The sequence below is a fragment of the Brienomyrus brachyistius genome, chromosome 4, assembly GCF_023856365.1.
Source record: "Brienomyrus brachyistius isolate T26 chromosome 4, BBRACH_0.4, whole genome shotgun sequence".
NCBI classification, from domain to species: domain Eukaryota; kingdom Metazoa; phylum Chordata; class Actinopteri; order Osteoglossiformes; family Mormyridae; genus Brienomyrus; species Brienomyrus brachyistius.
Genome location: NC_064536.1, coordinates 22452400 through 22470799, shown reverse-complemented (window position 1 = coordinate 22470799; position 18400 = coordinate 22452400). Strand labels below are relative to the sequence as shown.

At 46.1% G+C, this 18400-nt stretch overlaps 1 protein-coding gene across 1 annotated transcript in view; it reads left to right on the top strand.

Moving 5' to 3' along the window:
* LOC125739852 (ephrin type-B receptor 1-like) overlaps positions 1–15944 on the top strand; it is a 74777-nt gene extending 58833 nt beyond the window's left edge. Inside the window, 4 exon segments of the mRNA XM_049010370.1 lie at positions 5459–5652; positions 5867–6022; positions 9262–10297; positions 15569–15944. Coding sequence (XP_048866327.1) covers positions 5459–5652; positions 5867–6022; positions 9262–9370 — 459 coding nt within the window. The 3' untranslated portion in view covers positions 9371–10297; positions 15569–15944.
* The last annotated feature ends 2456 nt before the right edge of the window (positions 15945–18400 follow it).

Sequence of the window (18400 nt, the reverse complement as noted above, 5' to 3'; positions counted from 1 at the left end):
TTAAAATCCGTTAAAGCAGCATTCTTCTGTTGGTGGTTGGTCAAATGAGGTTAAACGCCGTCACTTATGTGGGTCACCGCTGTCTCCTGTGAGAAAGACAAGTAAATATTAGTCAAAGGAAAACTTTTATTTGAAAACTCTGGCATGCAGCTCGTGGCATGGTTGTCAGTGCCAGACGGGCTGTTATGAATATTTCAGAAACTGCTGATCTACTGGGATTTTCACACACAATCATCTCTAGGGTTTACGGAGAATGGGTTCTCTGGGTGAAATGCCATGCGGATGGTGCAGGTCAGTGGAGAATGGCCAGACTGGTTCAAACTGATAGAAAGGCAACAGTTACTCAAATAACCACTCATTACAAGCAAGCTATGCAGGGGAGCATCTCTGAATGCACAACAGGAACCTTGAAGCAGATGAGCTACGGCAGCAGAAGACCAGACCGGGTGCCACTGCTGTCAGCTGAGAACAGGAAGCCAAAGCTACACGGGCACAGGCTCACTGAAATAGAACACTGGAAGATTGGAAGAATGTTACCTAATTAGATGAGCCTTGATTTCTGCTGTAATATTCAGATGTTAGGGTCAGAATTTGCCATAAACAATATTAAAGCACGGATCAATCCCACGATTTATCATCAGTTTAAGCTGGTGGCGGTGGTGTAATGGTGTGGGGGATATTTTATTGGTCCCCGTATCACCAACTGGGCATCATTTAGATCCCACAGTCTACCTGAGTATTGTTGCTCATCATGTCCATCCTGTGTGCACAGTGTACCCAGCTTGTAATGGTTACTTCCAGGAGGATAACACACCATGTCACAAAGCTCATATCGTCTCAGACTGCTTCCTGAACATGACAATGATTTCACTGTCCTCAAATGGCCTCCTGTTACCAGACCATGATCCATTAGATCAGCTATGGGATGTGGTAGAACAGGAGACTCACATCATGGAGGTGTAGCCAACAGATCTCAGTAACTGCATGATACAATCATGTCAACATGGAGCAAAGTCTCCGAGGGAGTCGTTAATCAGCATGCGCTTAATTAAGGAATTGTTTATAAGATGTAGGCTATCTGTGATAAATTAGTTTCAGAGTGAACGTCAGTTAGGCCTATTATTAACTTATGTGAGTATGAGACTGATTAGTGTGTGTGTGCGTCTGCATGTGTATATAACAACCTACATTAATGTCTCTTAAAATGTCGGTGTAACAGATGAGTTGCACAGTGATGGAATGAAACTGCTTTTTCTTCACAAAAGCAGCTTCATTCTCTGATGGTACTTCGATTGCAATCTACACACAACCAATAGCACCGGTAACATCAGGAAGGCCGGACATTGCTGCGCATTGCACTGTAATGTTTGCCTACACATCTATGCTGGGGAACCTCCATATACTGTCTTGAGGGTTGGTTAATACCAGGCACAACCTGAAGAATTTGCTGGGATATTGCTGATCTCTCAGTCTGTTCCTGTCAGTATGTTCCTGTCAAGAAAAATCCAAGTTTTGTCAGTACTTAAATACGGACAGGAGCCACGTGATTTCGTAAGGTATGTCGTTCAAGAGCCAGAGCCAAGGTATCACAATTTCATCAGACTCACTCTTGCCAGTCAATGATGACTGATAAGCCGCAAAGCATCACTGGAAAATTAATCATTGTGATCTCTTACTGCAAATACTCAATCTACTTGAATTTGGCCATGCACAATGTCTTCTACCAAAGCTAAACATGCCGTGATGATTCTGCGTGTGGCATAGTTACACATTGGTTTTTTCATACATATTACAGTACAAACCTGTTATAACGGACTTTAAGGGACCTGGCAAAACAGTCCATTATATCCAAAGTCTGTTATATCCAGAGTTGCTGTATGCCCAGAACACAACTACAGGACACCATGTACTCATGCCACACCCCAGCAGACACACTTGTGGTTTAGATTATTATACTGTACATGTAGTAATCCAACTTTACCTGACTGTTGGAAGTATATGGCCTATAAGTGGTAGTAACCTCGACCTCATTGCTTACTGCATCCCTCCAGCTGCGAGTGTCATCTGCCGACGCACAGCGTGCCTGGTGATGGACAGCCACATAGACCAATCGGTGTTGCCTGCTGGTACACCAAGCCTATTTATACAGCGTGACTATTAATAATCCCGACCACATATCTGCACACGATATCACCGGCACATCACACGCCTTGTAGGCGGAGTCTGCATGTCCGTTATAGCGAACAAAACTACAGCTGGATACCACCGGCACGTCACGCGCCTTGTGGGCGGAGCCTGCATGTCCGTTATAGCGAACAAAACTACAGCTGGATATCACCGGCACGTCACGCACCTTGTAGGCGGGGCCTGCATGTCCGTTATAGCGAACAAAACTACAGCTGGATATCACCGGCAAGCCACGTGCCTTGTGGGCGGGGCCTGCATGTTCGTTATAGTTGAACAAATCTACAGCTGGATATCACCGGCACGTCACGCGCCTTGTAGGCGGGGCCTGCATGTCTGTTATACTGAAAAAAACTACAGCTGGATATCACCGGCACGCCACGCGCCTTGTAGGCAGAGCCTGCATGTCTGTTATAGCGAACAAAACTACAGCTGGATATCACTGGCATTCCACGCGCCTTGTAGGCGGAGCCTGCATGTCTGTTATAGCGAACAAAACTACAGCTGGATATCACTGGCATTCCACGTGCCTTGTGGGCGGGGCCTGCATGTCCGTTATAGCAAACAAAACTACAGCTGGATATCACCGGCATTCCACGTGCCTTGTAGCCGGAGCCTGCATGTCCGTTATAGCCAAACAAAACTACAGCTAAAAGTGGCCCTGGGGACCAAATTGTTTGTCCGTTATAAGCGAAATTCCGTTATATGCGAGTCCGCTATATCCGATGCTTTTTCTGCATGTTATTTAAGGCGCACGGACGGGACCAGCGGACCACGTCTGTTATAGACGATATTCCGTTATAAGCGAGTCCACTATAATGGGATTTTACGGTATATGTCATGTAGGTGCACATGTGTTGGTTCCTATAAACGCTTTTCAGCACACACTTCTAACTTAAGTCCTGCGCAATAAAAATTAATATTGCATTATGTATAAAGTTATTTAAAACAAAAAAACATCAGCTCATTGTTAGTTGTTTATCAGGTGTAAGAAGGTATTTGTATTTATTAACAAGCGTTTCACCAAGGACTAAAAGTAACTGCAAATGGAACTTAGATGCACATCATTGTCAGATGCCATTATGCTCTGTTGTCTATTTTAGCAAATTTTTCCAGGATATGTTTTTCTGTAAAAAACATAATATTCGTCATATAATTCTGCATCCAAATGTTTTTTGTCTTTTCCCTCCATACAAATCCTTCATAAATGAGCCCCCAAGTTATCACTGTGTTCTCACTGTGTACTCAGTCCAGAACACCCACTTAAGCTAACTGGCTTCTCTAAATTGCCCTTAGTTTATGAGTGAGTGTGTGTGTGTTATAATGGACTGGCATCCTCTCCAGGGTGTACAGCAAGGGTAGCAGTGGAGTAGAGAGGATTTCGCACCCCCCGAAAAATCAATGTACAGTTGACTCTTCTGCATCGCGGCTTTCCCCATTGCCGTTTCGATATCGCAGGGTCAGCATAAGGAATAAAGAAAGGAATATTTTTGGGAGTTTTGCAAAAGCCGCAGACAACAGACGAAGGCCGGCAGACGACATGCAAAAAGTTTTGCAACTCATAAGTGCATGAAATGCATGTACAGTGCTGGTTTGGAGGATCACAAGCGTTTACAGCAGCCTCTCATGTAATCTCTTGCAATAATCTCACAGTGATCTCGCGGTGATCTTTGTATCTCACGTTTCTTCACTCCTTTTTGGGACCAAAAGATTGAATATGGTTTTTCCAGATTGTGAGGTACCTGCGCTAAAGGCATAAAACGTTCAGTACACCTTCATAATGTATTCATTAAGTATCCAGAAATCATTCATAAACATCATGCATGTATACCTTTAAAATCTAACATCCCTTAACAGCTGTAATATACATTAATAATAAACATTATATAATAACACACATTATAATTGTATAATCATGTAATGTTTGTTATTAATGTATATTACAGCTGTTAAGGGATGTTAGGATGTTAAGGTGTACTTGCATGCTGCTTATGAATGTTCTATGAATGCATTATGAAGGTGCACTGAATGTAAAGTGTTACCTAATATTTCATTACTTTTCTTGTGAAACAGATGCTAACTAGTTAGCAGGCCAGGCCATTCGAGGTAGGCACACAAAGCTCTCAGCAGCTCTCCCATCTTTTGCTGTGTCCGAGTCGGCGTGCTCGCCGTAGCTAGCTTGACTTTGGTGATGATGCCAACCGGCAGGGCGCCTGCCAGGAGGCCCACGTCACACTTCCAGCTCCCCGGCTGGCCGACTGCCGCTGTAATCCCATCGCCGTTGGAGATGGGCCCGATCCTCCGATTTCCAGCTGGATGCACTGAGACGTTCTGCATGGATGTCGGCTTCTAACACCCCACTGCTATCTCCTTCCTCTGCTCCTAACGCCCCCCACCTTCTCCTTCCTCTGCTCCTAACACCCCCACCTTCTCCTTCCTCTGCTCCTAACACCCCCACCTTCTCCATCCTCTGCTCCTAACACCCCCACCTTCTCCTTCCTCTGCTCCTAACATCCCACTGCCAACTCCTTCCTCTGCTCCTAACACCCCCCCACCTTCTCCTTCCTCTGCTCTTAATACCCTCGGCCTCTCCTTCCTTTGCTCCTAACACCCCACTGCTATCTCCCTCCTCTGCTCCTAACGCCCCCCCACCTTCTCCTTCCTCTGCTCCTAACACCCCTACCTTCTCCTTCCTCTGCTCCTAACACCCCACTGCCACCTCCTTCCTCTGCTCCTAACACCCCCACCTTCTCCTTCCTCTGCTCCTAACATCCCACTGCCAACTCCTTCCTCTGCTCCTAACACCCCCCACCTTCTCCTCCCTCTGCTCCTAACACCCCCACCTTCTCCTTCCTCTGCTCCTAACATCCCACTGCCGACTCCTTCCTCTGCTCCTAACACCCCCCACCTTCTCCTTCCTCTGCTCTTAATACCCTCGGCCTCTCCTTCCTTTGCTCCTAACATCCCACTGCCACCTCCTTCCTCTGCTCCTAACACCCCCACCTTCTCCTTCCTCTGCTCCTTACACCCCACTGCCACCTCCTTCCTCTGCTCCTAACACCCCACTGCCATCTCCTTCCTTTGCTCATCTGCCTCTCAACCTCTGTCCACTCCTCCTCTTCCTCCTTCCTTTTCATGACCATCTCTCTCTCATTTCTGGCCATTCTCTCTCCCCTCTACCTCCCATCTGCCCCTTGTCTCCTTTCTCCTTTGCCCCCCCCCCATTTGTCTGACTGTAATCCACACCTACCTCCTCCCTCCCCACCAACTGCAGGTGATTAACGCCATCGAGCAAGACTATCGGCTGCCCCCCCCAATGGACTGCCCTTCCTCCCTGCACCAGCTCATGCTCGACTGCTGGCAGAAGGACCGCAACGCCCGGCCCAAGTTCACGGATATCGTCAACACGCTAGACAAGATGATCCGCAACCCAGCCAGCCTGAAGGCCGTGGCCAGCATCACTGCAGTGTGAGGACCCGTCACACATTCGCACACTCCCATAGACGCCATCAGAGGATGACACTGATCCTCAGAGATAGCTTCAGACACACCCATTCAGATACCGTGATGCAAATGATGTTCCCCTTTTTTAATGATGTTCTCTTCCCTTTAAATCTTTCCCGCCTGTCCTACCCTGACCTCTGCCCCCACACATACACACACATGCCTCTCCCTCTCCCAGGTCTTCCCAGCCCCTGCTGGATCGCTCTGTGCCTGACTTCACTACCATTAGCTCGGTGGAGGACTGGCTGCTGGCCATCAAGATGAACCAATACAGGGACAACTTCCTGAGCTCCGGCTTCACCTCCCTGCCTCTGGTGGCCCAGATGACCTCTGAGTGAGTACCTCCCTCTCCCAGCTCTCCATCGCCCCCCATAGGACGGAAGAAGGCCCACCTTAATACCACTGAGGGTCAACGTAAGGCGGCTCCGTAATGGGAGCAAATGAGCAATAAACAGGAATAGTTATTAGGGCAAAATGGCTGCATGGTGTTATAATGATGGGTGTATTGCGAGCAGAACTTTCCAGATGGTTCCTGTCTGGCAGACTGGGTAATGAGGATAGAGGGGACTCCCTGCCATAGCAGAGATCTGAGACACTGCGTTACATGCCCACTGGTTTCCCACCAGTTCCCACAAGGCCAATGGGAGAAGGCTGCCGTATTAACTCCAGAGTGCCATCAGCGCTGGCACCTGACCGCGGTCACTCCAAACATGTCATTGCCCCCCCCATATTGATAGGATAGGTCCTGCTCTTTATAGAACGCCTTTACAACTGTGTTGCAGTCATAATGCACTCAATACGCTCATTGACCATTGACTTTTGACCCTTATACCTTCAAGATGTCAGCTGATATTGGAATGAATACAGGTGAATCTGGGGTAACCTTCCATACACTGACTTGTCTGTAGCTTAGCAAGTAGAGCATTGTGCTAAGAATGCATGGGTTGTGGGTTTAAATCCCAGCACACGTAAGCTGCAACCCTAAATTCTACTGTAATGGTACTTTTCGACTAGCATAGAGGAGCCAGGCTGTACCTGACCCGGATCGTGAAGGGACGTTAGTTGTAGTGAGGTTTCAGCTCACTTCGGTGCTCCACTGTAGAAGTTTTGGCTTGATAAAGGCATTGCTGGGTTTGGAGAGTGGCAGTGATGTAAAACCGAAGAGACCCTTGTTTACCATTCCTGTGTTATGTCACCATCAAAAAGTAGCGGAATTAGCATTCGCTTGCGTAATTTGCATTACGAATTCATTCCGTTCAGCCATTCTATAGTACTTTGGAGTTGGAGGTTGGAAATTGTCAAGTTCCAAGTTATCAGGAATATATCAATCTATTGTGATGCGTGATACTACCAGTAATAGATAATATATAGAATTTGTCTATTTTTCTTTCAGATTATCCATGCATATCAATTCCAATCACTGGTTCTGTCTTGTCTTTCTTGTGGTGACAGAACCAGGTTGGTTTGGTCACGCTTTTGGCACCGTTAGTAAGCAGGGTCACGTCAGCATTGGTATGGGTTCGGTACCTAAGTACATACTGTATTTTTAACATTAAAAATCTCAGCTTGGGTACATCGCGAATCTTTGTGCTTCACTCACATGGTAGCTTTCTCTGTGACCATGACATCTCACCTTTCTCGCAGTATCTTGTAAACTTTTCAGTGCTGTCAATTTAGCATTTTTCATAACAGGTCCAAAACACAGCGCTCCCAGTGCATACAGTAATCTTGTACATAGAGGGACATAACTTAGATGGATTGTATATTATATAAAATATCTCGATAAGAAATCACAAGAGCATTTAACATGCAACGTGTACAGTACAGTAGTGTTTGTTTAGAAATTGATTATAAATAGACATTTTATGTTATCATTCAGGTTAGCAGGTTTAAGTATTCTTTGCAAATTGCCACATTTGCTGGAATTTGGAACCCATAACCCTCGACAATGAGATGGGGTGACTGTATTTACAATGTAAAACCATCTCTTTGCGGTACGTGGTGGTTCTTGGTAGCAATGGAAAAGCAGCATAAACCTTTTTGGATAAAAGTGTCAAATAGACGAGTTAAACGTCAATGTACTGCAAATGTTTTGCTATGTAAAAGCAAACTGACGTCATACCCATACAGCCTATATCTAGCTATGTGATGCTGTGGCCTGTGACAGTCTGGCACCCAGCGGGACAGGGTCCAAGCCCTGTCATTACCCTGGATAAGTGGATAAGCAGTTAAGAAGCATGGATGTTATTGATATATTACAATAGTAGCACTGGTTCTCAGGATAAAATGCTCTCGCACTTACTGAATTGCTGCTGAAATCCTACAAAAAATGTGATTATATGATAAAGGAGTTTGCCTGATAAACACACACACACACACAGGCACGGGGAGATTCTGTCAGGCTTGGGTAAGCGTAAATACTGCCCACTCACAGATAATTACGTTCCCCAGAGTCTCACGCTTTATTTTTACCTTTCTTTTTTCTTCTCACGTAGTTTTTTAATTTGTAGCAGGATTTGTCAGGTAGAGAACATAAGTAGAGGACCCCCCCCCATCTCACCCCCAATTGTAAAAAAACAAGCGAGGGGGGGTGGGTCTGGGAGCCTTACCTCCCGATGGGGAGTGAAAGCCGTGGGCAGCAGCGATGAGCGCAAGATTAATGCCGCTCAGGAAAATCGCCGAGCCACAAAAAAAGGCAAAAAAAAAGACAGGATGAAACGGAAAAGTGTCCCGTGTGGCCTAGCGCTACCTGTGTCAGCAAGCCCAGCAGGTCATGAGTTCGTGGACCCAGGGGAGCGCCGGTTGTGCCCGACAGATAAGGCCCTCAAATCATGCTGCGTCGTTAGAGCCACCCAGCTCGTTAGGCTGGAACGCCGTGTCTGGCTACAAGCTCGGATTCGCACACGCTAAACTGAAGGGAAATTTCTGGAACGCCAACCTGGACCTCCTCATGGATAATTGGTCCCCGTTTCTGCACCAGTGGCAGAATGATCCCCCCCATCCTCACCCCTGACTTCCACAGGACAGCGCCACTGTGCTTCGGAGTGCAAAATCAGTGGGGGGTGGCCATGACCCCCCCCCCCCCCTCCCCACCAGCCCCCACACCTTCCATTAATCTGTTCAGATTTATGGATTGCATTAATTGTAGCGGTCATTCTACACCAGAACAGAGGTCTTGCTGTTCGGAGTATGAGGGGGGGGGTCAAATAAATGTTCAGCCCCCTCCCCCTGTTACAAGTCGGCAACAATTCCCCAGCAAGCCTCGTCCAATTATGTCTTCCTGGCCTCCGTTTATAAACGTCGAGGGCAGCATTTGCATATGAATGCTGTCAGCAAGGCTCGTATCTCGCGTGTCTCCAGCGAAAATTGATGGATTCAGCAAGCTGGTTAAGTGTGGTTTATATTTACTCGCCGGCTTCACCGAACAAAGGGATATGTAAATGTTTAATTCCCTCAGGCGAGCGACTCCAGGTTACAGTGGCTGGCCGAGTGCTGGCAATTTTAGCCGGGTACCGAGCATTGCCATTTCAAATGTCACATCTGAACCTTCCTCATCTATCTGTCGTTCTGCAGGGACCTTCTGAGGATCGGCGTCACCCTGGCAGGCCACCAGAAGAAGATCCTGAGCAGCGTGCAGTCCATCCAGTCTCAGATGGCCCAGTCACCAACGTCCATGGCATGACTGCAGGGGGCGTCATAGGCGGTTATCCGCCCAGCGGAGTACGCTTGGTTGGAGACGGTCACCATGATCTGATGTCATGCAGTGCGAACCTGGCCACTTTCTCCGGCTTCCATTGGACTATTGACATTGGATAGTGCATTTGGAATGATGAGGGTTACTACAGGAAATCAAAAAAAAGCTAAACAAAAAGAAAAAAAACAAATCCACTTCCTCTTGGAAAATCGGCTGTGGTATAATACACAGGGATTGTCTCTTAGGTGTCTCATTCACCTGAGGAGCCCAGAGCTCAAACAGGAAATAGAAAAAAAAACACTTCCTGCCACCATGTCACAATTCCCACTATCTTTTTTCTGACCATCATTTCGGAGATCTCTTTCTCACACCGCTTTTTCTACTGAAACATCTCACACTTTCTACTGAAGGTGATTTCAAACTCACTTACAGAGGAAACACAGATATACATAAATCGATGTAATATAATTCCGATAAATCTTCATATTGAAGGTGATGTGTAATTAAATTATGTATATATACTTTCTCCGCTTGCATTTTTGGCAACTTCCAGTAGGCAAATGGGACTGTAGTGTGCCAGGGACACGCTGGCGTCATTCTCCATGTTTCCCACTCGCCGTTGAGGGCAAGGACCACGGAGCAAGATGGCAGACGGAGTCCGGACTTGTTCTGTACAGATGACCCATTGTATATTTTACAAAATAATAAAAACTGTACAGCTTTTTGGAGGACCAGCCAGCTCTCGAGGTTGGCATGAGTGTGACCATCATCACATACCTTATTAGTGGCCACTGGGCTCAGAACTAAATTCTTCTTTTCTATCATTTAATTGAATTTCTTTTCCAATTTGTGTTGGAACCCTTGGGGATGTAATTTTCCGACGGTCTGTCCCAGCACTGTGGATCAAACTCTCAGGTACGTAACGTAAACAAGTACAGGTGGTGTGATGGTTAATGCTTGTTTTCTTGAAAGCCCCTCTGTTGTATCCAGGGCTGGATGCACCTATTCAGGCAGGATTTGCTGACCAGAGACTTTGTCTGGGACCCCCAATAATGATCACGGCCTAGGCAGCTAGACTAGACCCTGGTTATATCTCAAAAATGCTTTGTAACTTGCTAAAAATTGTCCCAGAGATGTGTCCAGTTGAGTAGGATAACTTGTGTGAAAGCAAAAATCTCAAACATCAAACTAGTTTGTCAAAGGAATAGCCAAGTTTAATCGTCTCTGGGGGTAAAGTTTGGAAGGGATGACACTCAAACTCTTCTGTCATTGTCCCAAACTCCATCTCTGTGTCAGAGAGCCTCTTAAAAGTCAAAAAGCAGGTGAGATTTTGTGAGTCGAAAACGCATGGTGTTAGTTACGTAATCGCTACCTCTTAGCGCCTTGCTAATGCGCTACCCTTTTAGCATCCCTGCTAAGGCTCTGTCCCACTCATGTTTCTGCCTGTTTGTTTGGGGCATGGCGTGATAGATGAGGCTTGTGTTGGGTGCTCAGGAACGTAATGAGGCCCTAATCGGTGATACGCACCCAGCTCCACTTTTCTTTCTTTAAAAAGGAAAATGCCTGTCGCAAAAGGCGCAGCCTGTAGCTGTTTAGTGAGGGTCGCTCCCTCTGAGGGAATATGACAGGCTTTTTCCAGTCACACCAGCTATGGGTGCCCCCACACCATACTGTGTTAAATGAAAATCAATGGAAGTACGTTAACAAACTATTAAAGGCCGAGGGCAAGCTCTCCATCAGACTTTAATGCTTTTCACAAACTGATAGGATATGGCTACGGCAGGCAGGTAGTAGGCAGGTATTAAAATTACAGGTTTGAATGCCCCTCCCCCTGCTCAAATCTACCCACAAGGGGGACCCCTCTCTCATTGGACACCCCATGGCATTTGTTTCTAGGTAGGGAACTGGGTTGTGAGCTTGAAGCCTTTGATAGACACCTTAGGTGCCCATTCATGGCACAGCAAAGGGTTTTTTCTTGCACCCCCCCCCAATTGTGTGTGTGTGTGTGTGTGTGTGGGGGGGGGGGTTAATTCTGGTAATGGACAAACCATTATAGTAAAACATTCCTTAGGGAAAAGAATCCTAGGGCAAATGCAGTAGCCTCACAGCTCCAGGCCAGCAGGTTCGATTCCCAGCCCTGCTGTCCGTAGATCTGGAATGTTCCTCCCAGTCCTCCTGCTTCTTCCCACCGTCCAGAAACATGTGATCAGGTGACCTGGCATCACTAAATCGCCATGGACAGCAAATGGTTCATAAAAACCAGTGTGATTCCAGGAGATGAAGCAGGCTTGTCTTTACATCCAGCAATGGCTGCAATCGCTATATTCAAAACACTTACTGGCGTAATGGTCAGGGATTTGTGTGCAGAAAAGCTTCTGGTTCCGGTCTGGACTTCTCCACAGCAGAGTCCTTGGTTTAAACTCCTCCAGATAAGTGTCTAGCTATAGAAAAGGGTTAAGACCATAAATTTCTTGGATGAAAAGCTTCAATTCAGGCAACTAAATGTAATCAGGCTGAAAATCCGTGCACAAACTGTTCTAGTGGTTTTCGTTCTGTTTTGACAGCACTCCATTTACCTCTGCAAGGTCAGAGGCCACTTCCCATTGATGATGGTGACATATTTAACACGTGGGCAAGGACTCCTCAGAAGAGGCTGAATCTTCCTGACACGGGCAGATTTCCGTAAAAAAAAAGGGCCCCCGCTATCAAATTGGAAGCATTGATTAATTTACAGCATGTCATCGCACCCATTAATTTTTCTAATTAACACCGATGACTCCTTTCTCCCATGAAGTAATTTCGCGTCTCTCCTCTTGGCCCTGGGAAATATCAATCGATGCAGCCGTCTTCGGACCTTATCTGCGATCTGGAGGGGGCACTTTTGGTTTGTTTTTTTTCCCATAATTTACCTGATATTTTGTGCGTATGGTTTCACAGTGATGGTTTTAGTCTTCGGAAGATGTGAGGAGTGATGGTGAAGCATGATTCACTCGTTATTCGCCTTTGGTCTATCGCTGTTAATCAGGTGACCTTTTGGACATTCCCCTTGGCTGAGACGTCAACTTGAGGTGAATATGAGGGCCCTTGGCTTGGCTCATTTCTGTAACAAGACCTTTTTTTCTTCATGGTGGTGTAGTGCTTAGCACTGTTGCCTCACACCTGTTGGACCTGGGTTCGAGCAAGTTTTTGGACTGGGGGAGGAAACTAGAGTACCCAGAGAAAACCCAACGACGACACAGAGTTCTCTCTGTGTCGTCGTTGGGTTTTCTCTGGGTACTCTAGTTTCCTCCCCCAGTCCAAAAACTTGCTCGGGTTAGTTGGAGTTACCAAATTGCCCTTAGGTGTGTGAGTGTGCCCTGTGATAGGTTGGTGCCCCATCATGGGTTGTATCCTGCCTGATCTTCTGTGGCCTCCAGGATAGGCTCTGGACCGCCTATAACGCCTATATTGGATAACTAGTTATGGTAGATAGATGGATGGGTCCTCCCCCTTCTCCAAACCAAAGCTACCATTATCCACACTCATGCACTCATGGGCTCCCCTTAGTGTCAGGACCCCTTAAAGTCTTCCCCTCCCCCCCCTCATAGGTGGCCCTGAACATGGGGCAGTAAAGGTACAAGATAACTGGGAAAATATGAAGATCCTGTTTGCTCTGCTACTGTTTTTTCAATGTGAACATGAAAAAAAAAAACTATTTAGTCTTGTTTACAGGCCAAGAAAAATGAAGTTTTAGCTTAAAAAAGAAATAAATAAAGGTGATGGATAAAGGGCATCAGTTTCACTCCAGTAACTCGTCTAATAAGCAGCTGAAATTGGAAAAGTATGTTGTTATTTTGTTGTTTTGGTGACCCCCGAGGTCGCTCCACCCCCACCAGAGAGCTCCAGCTCCTTCCATCCACAGACCGTAAACTTTTCCGCAATTACACCCACTTAAAAAGCTCGATTTTAACATGCCCCTACCCCCTGTCTGCTCCATGCACTGTAATTTCTCCATTTTCCCTCTGAAAACAGTGACAGTGAAATTACAGTTTTCAAAGTCATAAAATTGTTTGTATCGGGACAGTCGCTTCTTACAAAGGATGTTTCTTAGTACTGTACTGTTGAAATACAAATATATCAATTAAGGCGAGAGGAAACTGTCAAAAATAAATGACAACCACGGTTAAAAATAATAGATACACTGCAAATGCTAACAAGTAGCTTCGTTAGCATGACTGAAAGTGCTGTGTTCATGGCAATTATCAAAGTAGTCATAATCCAAATGGCCTTTTTAAAGGCCCGAATGACTCTCAATGGGCCTTTACTGTCACTTGTGCGTGGGAAGGACTATAAATACAAGGAAAATGTAGATTAACAAAATCCACGGGCGACGTGCATCAATCAGTGCTAACACTGCCTCCCACAGCAGGCCTCTGTACGTTAACGGGCGCGCGACATCAATCACTCGGCCTCACAGCTGCCGCTCTCATTTTCTGACCACGCTGCTTCCTGTTATCCCACGAAAAGCATTCAATCACACATATATTAAGATGGTACTTCACTTTGACAGATGCCAAACCTGATCCCGTAGCAAGAAATGACATATTGCGGCCGGCCCACAGTGCCTCATAAGGTGGCATGGAGGGAGATGTTGGCTGTCAGTGGGAGGGCTGCCTCTCCTGTTAGGATGGTTGGCCTGTGCGGCAGCGTGAGGCAGAACTTGCCGCCCATGCGCCAGCTTTAATTACTCCCCGGGAAACGCCAGAACTCGCACTTCATGGTTCCCATTGAGGCGACTGCAACTCAGTCAGGCTGTGATTGGCTCCCCTAAGGCACAGAAACAACCCACCCCCCAAAAATACAACCTCCCTCCGGATAATTCTGCTCCTGGGGCATCCATTTCAGCATTAATATTACACACAGTATGAAAAAATATATACAGTCATGCGTTACGTTATGACGGGGGATACATTTTGAGAAACATGTCGTTAAGTGATTTTGTCGTCGTGCAAATATTGCATGGCATAGGCTACTACACACCTAAGCTATATGTACTAAAAAGTACAGTATAGCATATAAACCAGTAACATAGTTGTTTATTATCCTTATCAAACATTATATACTGCACATAATTGTATGTCCTACACTTTTAACTGCCAGTGTAGTAGGTTTGTTAACACTAGCATCACCACACTATCATCACCACACTAGTTTCACCACACTAGCATCACCACAAACACATGAGTAATATGTTGAGTTAAGATGTTACAACGACTGGGTGGTGCATTCGTGCTACGATACAGCTGCATTATGGGAGCCCTGCGTGTGTGTGAATGTTATGTGGCGAATGACCTTATATATTATTTAAAAAACTACAGAGTTAAAACATCTTGTGATCAGAGATAATGTCGCAATTTTTTCGTAACTCGTTAGCTATACTTATGATAGCCATCTAGGAACTTGCTACCTGTATTAGTATCTGTTTTGATTCCCGCTCTACCTCTGCTAGAGTGTCGCTTTCTTTTAGCTGCTGCAGTTTCCCCCCGCAGTCCAAAAGCAGATCCCCTATCTAAATTGCCCTTTTTTCGTGTGAGCCGGCATCCCATCCAGGGTGTGCCCCGAGCTTCTTGGGATAGGTAGCCCAGCAATCCTGCAAGGCTTATTAGGTGTCTCATTATTGCTTAACGATGCTGCCTTGCTGGTGTCCTGATGCTAACATAAGCCCCCACCCCACCGCAGTTCTCCTGCTCCCTATCTGGGATGCCACGTGCCGCAGTGCAGTGAAGTGCTGCTTCACCGTCATGGCCTCACAGTGCAGGGCACTGATGAAGGAGTCGGGGCCTGCTATAGGGCTTCCTTTTGTGTCAGGCGACTCAGAAAGACGCCCATCCTGAAGGACCCTCTCCACACTTATGTCCCCCCCCCTCCCTTCTCTCTATCTTCTTTCTCTATACTGTCCCTCCTCCCCTCCTTTTGCTGCCTGAGATGTTAAAATCCCCGTTAAGGCCTACATCAACCCTTCTCAGCAGGTGGAAAGAATTTGTATTAATATTCTATGTAATTGTTCGGTTAAGTAGTAAACAGGATCCTTCCGTTCAGTCACAGGCATTGTCTCTTTCATTTACATCTGCATTTGTTAAAAAGAAAGCTAAAGAAAAACAAATCTAACGAACTGACCAATTTCTCCCCCATCCCCTCATGTTGCAGAGAATTGTGGGAAACGGCAGCACTCTCACTGTTCAGCCCGGACTACAGACAGTGCTGCAGGACTGAACATACTCCAAATGACTATTACTGTCTCATGAGGCTAACTTTGATTCCCCCGCCACCTTGACCACTCCCACCTGGGACCGGCACAGCAGTGCGTGCGTCAGCATGAGGATGGGAACCCCCACTGCATTGTACATAGCGAGCGACGGGACCGGACACTTCTTCTGTGCTTGCGTGTGTGTGCGTGTGTGTGCGCGTGTGACTGTTGTTGTAAAATTCAGATTTGTTTATTGTGATGAGTATGTCAGTTTGTAATTGTAACTTTCTGAGAAACACTGTACTAAATTGCACTCAATAAAGATGATTGATCGGACTCCTCAAAGGCGTTGGTCTCGTGGTGGGTTACCTTCAGCCTGTCAGGCAGCCTGGATCCCCATAATCTAGCAGCATCCCAGAAAGGTACAACCTGCTCTTAACTGGAGCTTCATGAGCCCCAATGATGTAGGCAGAGCTGGTCTCACCTCTTCAGACTAGTGTCTTCAGTATTGGGAAGGTATATCTATAGACTCATCCACTATTCAGCTAAAACAATCTTACTCATTAAACCCTGTGGACGCTATGAGCAACTCTGGTCCCACTCAAAAGTGGTGTTCACAGTGGGATTCCAATTCATGGACCTCCTATATGATTGTGCCAATCTGGACCCCCATCAATTAATTAAGTATTATTTATTAACTAATGGTAAATGGATGGGTGGGTGTATGTATTAAGTGAATTGATCAAGTAAGTTGTTTCATGAAAGACCATGATGCGCTATTTTACTAAAAAGATTTTATAAAAACTATTTTAAAAAAGCTATCTTTACCTCTTGCAGAGCCAGACTTCTTCCCATAATTTATCACCGCAATCCAAACACCATCCCCATAATTGAATCATGGCTCAAATGAAGATGAGGTATTAGTGGGGGTGTTAGATGCATTAGATATTAGAGAGGTGCTGCAGACCAGCAGAGGTAAATGATCTTTCATTTAATCACTTAGGGGAAGGTGTTTTGCTCTGTGTTTTCTGTGATAAGCTCCAGGCTTGCTGAAACCTTGTACTGGACAATGAAACACAAAGAGATGGACTCGATAATCACTCTACGACTCATCTCCAGAGCATATCTTTGCCGTCCTTACTTTGTCGACCTCGGATCGAGGGCGTCGACCAGATCGCTATCCATCTTCCAGACACCCTTTGGTTCCATGGTTGATGGGAAAATTACTCTGCAGAAAAACAGCCGAAATCAAAAACAGAGGTATTGCAGAGGTAGAGGGATCTCTTTAGCTGGGGGTTGCCCGGTATGCTCGGGGTCCCCAGAGCATTGTTTGGCCCTTACAACCTTCTGGATGTTATCTTTTGCAGGCAAGTTACCCAGTGACATTTGGGAAGACCAGCTGATGTTATGTTCTTTCCAAACAGTGTCATCAATTAACCACATGAGTTTTGGGACATGAGAGAAACACAAAGAGCCTACAAACCTTAGGGGACATCATTATACACCCCCTGTTTTCTGGCTGATGCAAACTGAAAAGCAGAAAGCTCCACCTCTGGTCTCCATATTATCTTTTCACGTCCTCCATTGAGGTGTAGAACCAGAAATGCCCAGCTGATGGAAAGCGGTGAATATTTAAGTGCACTGGTGCTCCCCGCGTCATCAGCCTACGAGTATTAAGGGGCCCCCATTGGGGCATTTGATGACGATTGTGCTCAATAAGTCATAAGGTACCCCCACCCCCGAAACCCAGAATGACACCAACTTAGCAACAGCCTTTACAGGCGAACTGTTCAATACTCTTGCGGCAGTTCCCTCAAAGGCTGAGTGTGATGCCCTCAGAGGGTGCGGGGGCTGGACTCTCAAGGGGCTGTAACGGCTGGCAAAGCCCACTGGACACACGACGGGAATAAATCTCTAAGCTAGTGCTGTAAAAATCCCGGTGGAGTTTAGTGATCACACCAAGATTGGCCAAATTCTGCTGTTATTCACGTCTATTTCAGGTGATCCCATCACCAGGTTCCCATAAAGAGAAACATTTTGCCTTCCGTATATTAGGAGGAATTTGGGGGTATGTCAGCAGGGCATGAGGACGGGGAGACCTTATTCATTCCCTCCTTCATCTTCCGATGTTCAGATGGAGCATCGGACAGCAAATAGTGAAGGAGGAGATGGAGTCTAAATAATTAAGCAGGAATGGATCTTCTCTCACTCTCTTTCTGTACCCTGAGCTGCCGTCCAACATGATGCCTTTATTTCCCACATAGAAAAATGTATAAATCATAGAAACACACAGGAGTTTTCCCATTGATTAGCATAGCCCTCTGCCCTCCTGTGACACGCAGGTGCATATTTTATTGCTCAAAGGCGGCCAGTGTTGATTCATCGGATTGAGAGCCGCCATGCAGACAACAAACCCTCTTCTGGTTCTTAGGCACACTGTCATCTGCAGCTCAGCATGATTTGCAAATACAGGATGAGTTATATTTTTAACGATTCCCTTTGTTTAAAAGAAAAATAGCAAGCCAGTCAAATTTCAGAAATTAAAGAGAGCAAACAGAGACAATAAAAGATATTAAACGATATAGATGAGGTTGCAAGAGCCTTCAGTGAGACTGCTGGAATGTTCTGCAGAGTTCCTGAAATAGGCAATCAGACCTGCGTTGTTGTTGTTGTGTTTCCTAGCCGCTAGGCAGGCCGATGTATCCGAATCGCAATTAAGGCTGCACAGACTGGGGCTTATGTAAGGAACATTTAAAAGGACTTTGTCTATTAACAGTAATTAAATATAGGCA